The 10940-nt window shown below is 37.7% G+C and overlaps 2 protein-coding genes across 5 annotated transcripts in view; one reads left to right on the top strand and one right to left on the bottom strand.

Moving 5' to 3' along the window:
- Nucleotides 1-10940, top strand: part of LOC121044718 (sperm-associated acrosin inhibitor-like) — a 116605-nt gene that overhangs the window by 42309 nt on the left and 63356 nt on the right. The window lies entirely within an intron of this gene.
- Nucleotides 2104-6593, bottom strand: SPINK9 (serine peptidase inhibitor Kazal type 9). Its single transcript, XM_040497027.1, has 4 exons — nt 6438-6593; nt 5652-5680; nt 3532-3659; nt 2104-2278 (listed from the first exon to the last, which is right to left on the bottom strand). Exons 1-4 carry the CDS (start codon nt 6490-6492, stop codon nt 2233-2235), a joined length of 258 nt encoding a protein of 85 aa, XP_040352961.1. The 5' UTR covers nt 6493-6593; the 3' UTR covers nt 2104-2232.

The raw sequence follows: 10940 nt of genomic DNA, 5'->3' as shown, positions 1-10940 counted from the left end.
TTATTTTATTTTATTTTATTTTATTTTATTTTATTTTATTTTATTTTTTATTTTATTCTATTTCTTATTTTATTTTGTTTTATTTTATTTTATTTTATTTGTGCATCTTTAAAATTTTACAGCAATTTTCTTTTCATGCTACAAACGACAAGCACTTACAGTAGTGTTGCAGGAGTTGACTGTAGAGGAAAGGAAAGTGGTGGGGAGTTTCCAGCTGTAGGTAAGCAAGGTAACCGCCATGTAAGTCACTCCCCCACAACCTCTGAAAAAGCAATCATTGCTCTCTATTATTTGTGTGTCTGGATCCTTTTCATGGGAACTTGGAAAAGCATTCAGAGTTTGGGTTAGTGAAGAATGCAAACAGTTGCCATACACATTCTAGTGCCAGGGTTGGATCAGGGAGTGACACCCGACTTCAGGCTTCTCTGGGGTAAGACACCATGGTTTCCTTGCTTACTTGTTGATAGAAGTCAAATTCAATTCATTTTCATTTAATTCAGCTCGTTTATTAAGCATTAACCGAACACCCGCAGCATGTCAGCTATGAGCTCACAATGTAGCAAGAGATGCTTGCAAATTAATGAGAATGCAATATGATGTATGGTAATCTGGGAGGATTACATGAATGAATGAATACATAGGAGAAGCTTTTTAGAGAACACGTAGTGATGTGGTTTGAAGTGTTGGAGTTTGGAGTAAACAGCCAAGAAAGAATTCTTGAGACATCGTCAGTGCAAAAAGGTAGTTTTATTAAAGGACCCATGGGCAGAAAGAGCTACACTGGGGTTGTGAAGAGTGACTGATTATATACCTTCAGGTTAGAGGAAGTTAGGGATAGTGTAAGTTTCTAAGGAATTTTGGAAACAAAGGTTCCAGGACCTTGAGGGACTAGCTGCAGTTAGGAAAGGGTCATTTGTTACTGTTCAGTAAAAACTCAGTCATGAGACCCTTAATATGTATATCAGGTGGCCATAAGCTTGGAATATGATTGCCAACATATATCTTGGGGAGTAAAGATAAAGGAAGTTTCCAAAGGAATTTTTCAATGTTAAAGTAGGATCCTGGGGGGTCGGGATAATGTTAAGCTAAGATTCCCTTTTGCCCTTAGCAAAGTGTCATCATTGAGGCAGTTGAGCTTCTAGAGGAATGTCACTTTGCCTGTTACAAGGACTTGTCAATGGACATAGGCAGTAAGGAAATTTAATTTTTTTCTTTTGCCTTTGGTTCCCATATAATTCATAGAAATTGTCACAAAGTAGGCATTAACAGATATGTGTTAATTGCATAGATGCACAAATGGATTACAAGATGTGCACAGGCATACTCTGTTCTTTGGAACCGATAGTATGATCTTTGGAACATATAATAATATTTTTGGAACTTAGAATGTAATAGTGGGGTAAGATAAGCTCGGGGTCCCAGACCTGAGATCACATTTTAGCGGGGAGAAAACCCATGGAAGACATCAACTAATTCATGGGAATTTGCAAAACTTTACTGGCCATGTTTGACCAGCCACATTTTACAGACATGTCTTCTGGTAGGAAATAGTTAGACAGCAGTCTCAATCCAGGACAGCTTTCAATGTCTTAAACAAGAGCTATCTAGCAAAACAGTATTTCCTGATTCTTGTGCTTGAAGGCTCCCCCTCTTTTTCTGTTCATGTTTTAGGAATACACAAGAACTAAGTTATCCACTGGGTGTTTTTCTAGCTTGGGCAAGAAGAAGCACCTGCTTCAGTTTCTTTGCTTTTCTGATTCCCACTACTGTTCTTTTTTTTTTTTTTTTTAATATTTATTTATTTTTGAGAGAGAGAGCGTGAGAGGGGGAGGGTTGGATGTAGGGGTACAGAGGATCCAAAGCAGGCTCTGTGCAGTCAGCAGAGAGCCTTATGTAGGGCTCGAACTCACAAACCATGAGATCATGACCTGAGCAGAAGTCGAAATTGGACACTTAATCGACTGAGCCACCCAGAAGCCCCACTACTGTTCTTAATTAACCCTTTTCTCCCAAGATGTGGCCCTAAGATGGTCTATGAGACATCATCAAAAGTAAAACAAATCTGGAAGATTCAACTCCCGAACAAAAAGAGTCAGACCTACATTTATTTCCCATATGTCTACTTTATTTCGCAAAGAAATCAAGACACACTGGTGACAAGATTAGGCAGTATGGCATAGGTTATATGGGAGAAGAAATATGTTTCATGTGCCTTGGAATCAGAAGATAGATTCAACACTTTCCAAAATGTACAAATTTCAGTTTGTTGTTAGTTTTCCTGTGGAGAGAAAATAGCAACAGATGAAAATTGCTGAGGCCGTAGACGTTTTATTAGCATCCAAACTTCGCTAATGAACCCCCCCAGTAATGTAGCCAAGTCTCTCCACTTATTGGTGTTTTTAAAAAGGGGTGGGTGACTGCAATTTAGAAATACTTGAGCAACTGGTGCTGGTTATGTGAGGATGATGCTCAAAATATGTCACAATCAGTTTATATCCCTGAAAACATATTTCATGAATTTCTAATAAAAGGAGACTCGCTTAGAAACCCTTTTTCCATAAATGATTTTGTCTTAAAGTCACATTTTGCACTTTCCATCAAATGTAACTTTTCATAAAACTATTTTTTCTGATAAGAAAAAAACCAGGACAGTATGCCATATATATATTAGGTGTTTGTTTTCACTCATGTATGTTTTGAAAATACTTAAAAGGATCTATATGTTTCTATACATTCTAGTATATCATACACCATCTTCTATTGAAAATTTTTTTTAAATGTTTATTTTATTTTTGAGAGACAGAGACAGAGCGTGAGTGGGGCAAGGGGCAGAAAGTGGACACATAGGATCGAAAGCAGGCTCCAGGCTCTGAGCTGTCAGCACTTAACTGACTGAGCCACCCAGGCACCCCTTATATTTTTTGATCTGACACTAACACATCTTTCAGATGATTACTTTGTTACCTTTAAGCTAATTTTGGCTACTTGATTTTCAAATTCAATTTTTATTATAGCTCCAAAATATATTTTGTTGAGAAGTCACCCTCTGAAACAGAACAATTTCTTCAGGATTTTTAGTTATTGTCGCCTTTTGTGCCAATAATTAGGGGGCTCTAACGTATCTAAACTTAATGGTTAAAGCTGAACAAGTAAATCTAGTTCATTCTAACATATGACTGGACTGGCATGCCTAACAGGAGGGATGTTCCTTGTCCCTGGAAATAATCAAGCATAGACTCTGAGATGATGTGAATTATTTGCAGAGGGGGAGTTCAAGCAAGAGATTAGTAGGTGGAAGTTGAATGAGGTGCCCCTCCAATTTCCTTCCAACTCAAAGATTCTCGGATTCTTTGCTTTACTCTTACTGCCAGAATATGTAGAGATCCAGTGACACTAGCGACCCCAAATTTTACATATTCATCATATTCACATATTCATTATTCCCCAAACCACTTTCTCTAATGGACATATAATTGTTGTAACACACAATTACACCTTAGATACAGAAAAGAAAAATATTTCAGTACTTACCGAACTTCAGAACAAAAGAAGCAATCATTGGCATAAGTTTTGCCATCAGATCCACAAATTGGTGCATATATTTCATAACAAAATCCCTCTTCTCTCCGTGGGAACTTCTCATATTTACTGCAATCAACCTGGAAATGCATATTAAAAGCCTTCAACCGAATCTTTATTCCCAAGATTTAGGATTTCCCAAGCAAGCCTAGAGGGCTCGCCAATCATTTGTTTCCTAGTCTAATGGTCATTTGTTTCCTATTCCTCATCAAACGCCTTTGAGATATATCAAGTGTGAAGATTTCTTACATCAGATATAAAATCATGAGTGATAAACTTCTTTATGGCAGCTTGTAACCAAATCACTATTTATTTAAAAATTAAAAATTTAAATTTAAAAACATCCACGGCCAATTCACAGATGTAACCATTCCCATGGGGTTAGTGTTCTACACATCCTGCTATTCCTCTCTTTCACTTAAAAAATTCTATCTGAATGCAAGAGTGAGATGTATTATAGGGATACCTACTATAGTTTTAAGAAGTAGCACATCATTAGTGACTTTTACCATTCATTATTGGTAACAAATGACTTGTTATACACTTAACCAGCACACAGACAGTCACATGTATTTTACTGTTGTAGTTGAGAACCACTGTTCTATATGCAGGAGCAAAGCCAGCGTGTAAAGCTCTCTGCAGGAGCAAGGATGCAATCACCAGGAAAGAATTTTCTGGGTTTTTCATCTATGAGCAAGCCGAAGAATGTGAACAGGAAAAGTCAAACACATCAGGATTCAAATCCTGATGTGCTCTGGGATATGACCCTGGGACAATCATTTTACTTCTTTAAGCTTTGATTTCTTTACCTGCCAAGTGAGGACAATAATAACTACAGTGTAAGGTTAAAGCAAAAAATATATATAAGCAAGAAGATACATGTAAAATGCTTAGCACTTTGTGACATGGAAAATGCTGAGTAAATAATAGCTATTATCTTTATCCCTTGGCCTACACAAACTCCAGCTCTATTCAGAAGACTCTACCTTTCCAGTTTTTCTGACTCTGAATTCCACATGTAAGATTTTACGATTTGATTATCTCCACTTGAATAGCATGAAATATGGTCAAGCTTCAAGTTAAATTCATCTTCCCCTTCAGCTATGTTCCGTTAATTAATCATTTCATTCCTTTGGTTGCTTTACGCCATGCACCTTCTAAGTTTTAGGGCTGAGCTGAGAGCTGGCAATACAGAGATTAGTACGCGTGACAAAATGGCAGAAGGACCGCAGGGCCTAGTGAAGTATGGTGGAGAATGAGAATTGCAGGGCCCCCTGGTGAGTATATTTCAGCATGACTTCACCTCTTGCCTGCTCAAACCCCAGTACCAGGACTCAATGTGATATGTACAAGGAGACTCCCAAGGCTTCCTCTTCATGAATCTTTTTCATTCTCAAGCAACCAGTAAATCACGAGAATAGAATAGAGAATCCTATTATTCTCTTTAATAGGTAAAACAAAAGATTCAAAGAGATGAAAGGAGCTGCCTGGGCCCCAGAATCACACAGCTGAAAAGTCATGGAGCTTGGTCTAGAACCCAAAATGCTTGACTCCTGGTTTAAAGTTTTTACCGCCACAGCTAGAATTTCTCAACAATAGTTATTACTTAATATCAGTCATAAAGGGAAGGTTCAATTAAAATCTTCATTCTTTAAGATAGAGAACAAAGATGTGTCTGACCCACTTAACAATTACAACAATCATGACTTGTCCTTATTGAGCTTTACTACGTGCCAGGTACTTACGCTCACCTCTCTTCAAGCGTTGTGGCTTTAAGTCTCACAATAAGCTTATGAACCCAGTATTATTGCCCATGGCCACACAATCAGGGAGCTAGAATAGAAACTCAGGACTTTATAACTCGAATGCTAGGTATCTAACCACTTTGTTCTATTATGTCCCGTTCAGAAAGGTCTCTTAATAGTTTTTTAAATAAAACCAGTTTTGATACTTAAAAACTTCTTCAAACATGTAGCAATTTAATTAATGTATAGTAGCAAATGTTTCCTTATTGATACTGGCTTTAAAATTACATAGAAGTAGGACCTTTATATCAAGATGGATGTACTGACCTGTTGAGGGCGTGTGGCACATTCTACATCTGTAAGAAAAACAAAGACAAGAGAAACTAAATTAAACTTTGGAAGAACCTCATCTTAGTAGAAAAATGATCTTTTATTTATGTTTCAGCTCTCAGACTGTCAAAAATATGAGTCTCTTCAGAGCTGTGTATCAATATAATATCAAAGGTTGAAGCTTAGCACATATTTTTTTTTTCTTTTTTTGGAGTGGGATTAGAGCATAGCCAACTACTATAATAACGAAGAGAAGCTACTATAATACTGAGAAGTTCTTTCCTACCTCATAATCAGAGTTTAGGAAATATTGGGGAAAAAAAAACACCAGAAAAGTGGTTTTATATTTAGGGAATGTCTGCTGTTATGTAGCAGGAATACGTGGCAGTTGAAAATTCTAGGGAGGCAAAGTTCAACTCAATGAAAAATAATAATAGTTCATGTTGCCAAACAATGGATGAGACTGTTTTATGAAGAAATGGCATCCCCATAAATGGTGATATCAAGTCAAAGCAAAGTCTGGATGTACACTTACCAAAGAAGTTACACAAAATATTTATATGGATGAGACTTTGGCCTTAGCTAACCATTTAGCCCCAGAGATAGTATCTCAGCCCCAGAGATAGTATCATTTAGTGATTTATTGGTAGAGACAAAATAATGCATTTCAAAAAACCTGCCTTATTATCTATGTATCTGTGTTTATCCCAGAATTCTGTGAGCAGAAGACAACGTGAGCTATTAGTATCGGGGAAGGGTGGGTATAATAAGGGAGATACTCACTGAAGATGGATGTCAAAGCCAAAGCCAAGAGCAGGGCAAAGGCTGTTGCTTTCATGCTGCTGAAGTGGCCAAGGGCAGTCAGAGGGAGGCAAAACAAGTAACTTTCTGCCGTCTGCTCTGCCCACTTGGGTTCTACCTTATATATTGACAAGAGTTCCTGCCTCAATTGTGAAGTAACTATTTCCAGAAACAGAATCCTGGGAGGAGGTCAGAGACATATGCTAGTATGGGAATTCTTTTATTGTGAAATCAGATGGTTGCTCATGTTTGCTCATTTTAATAGACCATAGAACCCAATAAAACTGTTATTTCTTTGTTTCTTTACATACTTGAAAGATGGAGTGCTTTCACAGCTGTTATATGATTGGATCTTCATAACAAATCTGTCAGTTACTACAATTTTCTTTGTTTTACAGCTGAGAAAGTGAAGTCAGAAAGAAGTTAAGCCATTTCACCCAGTTTACTACATATTCTTGGTTGCACTACTTTTCCAGGAACACTCACCAGCATGGCAGCTTTCTGTGTTTCCCCTCTTTTGACACTTTCCCAGTTTCCCCTCTTTCCTCCTATCATCTCCAGCACCAAATGGGAAATATTGCCAGTTGAGACTCTAGACTGGGCACAGAGAAAAGGTATCAACACCCAAGTCTTTATTCAGCAGTAACAAGCAATGATTTATGCTCTTAGCAGGGGGATAATTTCTCCAAGATTCTAAATTTGAGGAGATGGTAAAATGGGTGGACTTGTTGAATAGTCACTCCTCATTTAATGCCAGATCTCGGGTGGAATTTCCTTATCAAGGAACCTTGGAAGAAGGGATTCCTCAAAGGCAATAATAAAGAGCTATGTGACCATCTTAACCAATAATGGATTTATTGGCTGCAATGGCTTGACTCTTCCTGAAGCACAGGCTCAAAGTTCAAGAATGAGATGTTGGGGTGCCCGGATGGCTCAGTCAGTTAAATGTCAGACTCTTGATTTCAGTTCAGGTCATGATTTCAATGGTCATAAGATTGAGCCCCATGTTGGGCTCTGCACTGGATATGAACCTGCTTAAGATTCTCTCTTTCCCTCTCCCATCTCCTGCTCATGAGTGAGTACCCTCTCTCTTTCTCTCTCTCAAAAAAAGAATGAGATGTTGACTTTTCCATGGGCTGTAGGTACATGCAAGTCCAGTGACATCTTACACTAATACAATAATTTTTAATAGGCAAGCCACCAATCATTTGGTCGTGGTTTAAATACATTTAATTGTGCTTTATCAAACTATTTCTCATTTGAAATCTTTGATAAAGGCTACAAGGACACTTATTTTGAAATGTGCCAATTTTCAAATAGAGCAACTCTATGAGAAGACCTTGCAAGCAGCTCGTGCAGTTTTGGTAGACAGTTGTAAGACACTGTTTATACCACCAATGGAAGTGGTGTCAAAGACTGAGAGACTGAAATTCACAGTTGCTTCCCTTCAAAAGGATAAAGACAGCTGGAACCTATGCCGGTCTGGGGGGTCAGACATCTTAATACTACTGAGAGTTGAAACTCTAAGAGTCTTGCAGAGCTAAATTCATTGCCAGCTTCACCATTCCCTACATGACCTTGGGCCAGTTCTTTATCTCCTAATAACTTTAGTTTCTTAATGTTCATTTAATCATTCAGTAAACATTAATGAGCATTTACTCTTAGAAACTATATTACAAATTAAAGAGCCCAAATGTCCATCAACTGACAAATGTATAAAGATGTGGTACACACACACACACACACACACACACACACACACACTGGAATATTACTTGGTATTCAAAAAGAATGAAATCTTGCCATTTGCAACATAATGGATAGAACTAGAATGTAGTATGCTAAGTGAAATAAGTCAGTTGGGATAGGGGTTTAGTGAGGCAAGTACTATTTGAGGGAGAGTTTGTCTAGATCAGAGCCTGATACTTGGCTTTGGTTATAAGAGTGTGAATGCAGAAGGGAGAAGAGAAGGGAAAGAGGTTGATCTGGAAGGAACAAGTTCACATACAGTTACAGGGCCATAACGAGAGAATCTCTAGGGAATAAGGCAGTCATCTAAATTGAAACCCAAGAAAAGACTTGAATCTCAAGATTTTAGACACAAAATTAGAGGAGAACTAATATAGAGGTGACTCTGTGGAGGGTGTCGGAAGGCTGGGCTGGGTGGGATTATAATTGCTTAAACCTCTTCTGCTTCTGGGGAAGACTGGTCAGAGTTTAGGACCTGTTGATGTGCACACATGCACGGGTTAAGTGGTCACCTCTGGAGGAGAAATGTTGCAGGATCTGGGAATCAGGAAAGCTTTGACACTAAGTCACCTGAGTTTTTCAGAAATGTCTTTCAACACAATGGTAGTACTTTCCTCCTAATAAGCAAGACTGTTTAGGCAGCACTGAGTTATAGTGGAATAGAAAAAAAAAAAAGACTAAAATGTCACTATGAATTTTTAATCCCCCCCCCCCCCCCGCCAAGGAATTCTGAACTATTTTCAGTATGTATTGGGGGTGGGAGAGGCGGGGAGAGCCTTAAGGTTTATTTGAGAATTTACTTAAGAATTCAGCCCAGTGTAGCATATCCTTCCCATATTCTCTTGTTATTTCACATTAGGAAGTCACTTCTGTGCCTGTACTTTGCATTCTCAGAGGAACAGGTTTATCAGGTTGCTGGTATCTGCTTTGCATAACAATTAGGAAGAACACATTTTTTAAATTTTAACTCTTTGTTTTGAAATAATTGTTGCAAAACTAAAACAAGGAACTTCTTTACCTCAAGACTCCATTCAAATTTTGTCATTTGTGGGGGCGCCTGGGTGGCTCAGTCGGTTGAGCGTCCGACTTCGGCTCAGGTCACGATCTCACGGTCCGTGAGTTCGAGCCCGGCGTCGGGCTCTGGGCTGATGGCTCAGAGCCTGGAGCCCGCTTCCGATTCTGTGTCTCCCTCTCTCTCTCTGACCCTCCCCCGTTCATGCTCTGTCTCTGTCTCAAAAATAAATAAACGTTAAAAAAAAAATTAAAAAAAAAAAAACAAATTTTGTCATTTGTGTCAACAATGCCTTTATAACAGAGCGATCCAACCCAACCTGATTTAATATTGTTATGATGGCAGTAGTCTCTACCAAAGTCTTAGCTGCCCTTTTTGGAAAAATGAATAAGTCCATCCTAAAATTCGTATGGAAATACAAGTTACCTAGTACAGCCAAAACAATCTTAAAAATGAAGAAGGCTGGAGGACGCACACTTCTCAATTTTAAAATTTACTACAAAGTTATAGTAGTCAAGACAGTGTATAACAATTGAAGATCCAAAAAGAAACTTTTTATTTATGGTCGGTTGATTTTTGACAAAGGCAAATTGCCAAGACAACCTACTGGAGAAAGAATAGTCTTCAAAAATTCATGCTGGGACACTAAGGTTGGACACTTACTTCATCTTGTATAAAAAAGTATAACAGAAATTAACACAAAATGGATCAAAGACTAAATGTAAGAATTATAACTTTTGAAGTCTTAGAAGAAAACATAGGCATGAATCTTTGTGACCTTTTAATGGGCAATGGCTTCTTAGATATGCTACTAAAAACAATAAACAAAAGGGAAAATAAATAAGTTGATTTTATCAAAATTAAAAACTTTTGTTCTTCATTAGACAGCCCAAAGAATGAGAGAAAATATTTGCAAATCATAGTTCTCATAAAGGACTAGTATTCAGAATATATAAACAATATATACAGCTCAACAATACCAGACAAATAATCCAGTTAAAAAATGAGCAAAGGATTTTGAATAAACATTTTTCCAAAGAAGATATACAAATGGCCAATAAAGACAGGGAAATGCAAATCAAAGCCAAAATGAGTACAATTTCACATCCATTAGAATGTCTAAAAAAAAAAGGACAAGATGTTTAAGATGTAAAGAAATTGGAACCCTCATACATTGTTGGTGGGAATGGCAAATGTCATAGCAGCTGCTTTGGAAAAGAGTTTGTTAGGTCCTCAAAAAGTTAAATGTAGAGTTACCCTATGGCCTAGAAATTCTACTTCTGGTATTTACCCAAGAGAATTGAAAACAAAACAAAACAAAATCTTGGATGTGAATGTTCATGGCAGCTTTATTCATAATGGCTCAAAACTGGAAACAATCCAAGTATCCATTGGTTGATAAATGTTGAATATAGTTTAGCCATAGAATGGAATATTATTCCACTACAAAAAGGAATAAAGTACTGACACCTGTTACCACATGGATTAATCATGAAAATCTTATGCTAAGTGAAGGAAGTTAGACACTATATAATATGCCTCTGTTTATGTATGATGTCCAGAGTGGTAAATTCATAGACAAGAATTAGATTCATGGTTGCCAGGGGCTGGAAAGATGGGGGAATGAGAGTGGCTGCCAGTGGGCTTGGAGTTTCTTTTTGGAGTGATGGAAGGTATTGCAATCGGATGGTGGTGATGGTTGCACAATTTTGTGAGTAGACTAG

The sequence above is a fragment of the Herpailurus yagouaroundi genome, unplaced genomic scaffold, assembly GCF_014898765.1.
Source record: "Herpailurus yagouaroundi ecotype Mexico unplaced genomic scaffold, PumYag 29, whole genome shotgun sequence".
In the NCBI taxonomy this organism is placed as follows: Eukaryota; Metazoa; Chordata; class Mammalia; order Carnivora; family Felidae; genus Herpailurus; species Herpailurus yagouaroundi.
The sequence above is the reverse complement of the archived record's forward strand: the minus strand, read 5'-3'. Positions and strand labels throughout refer to the sequence as shown.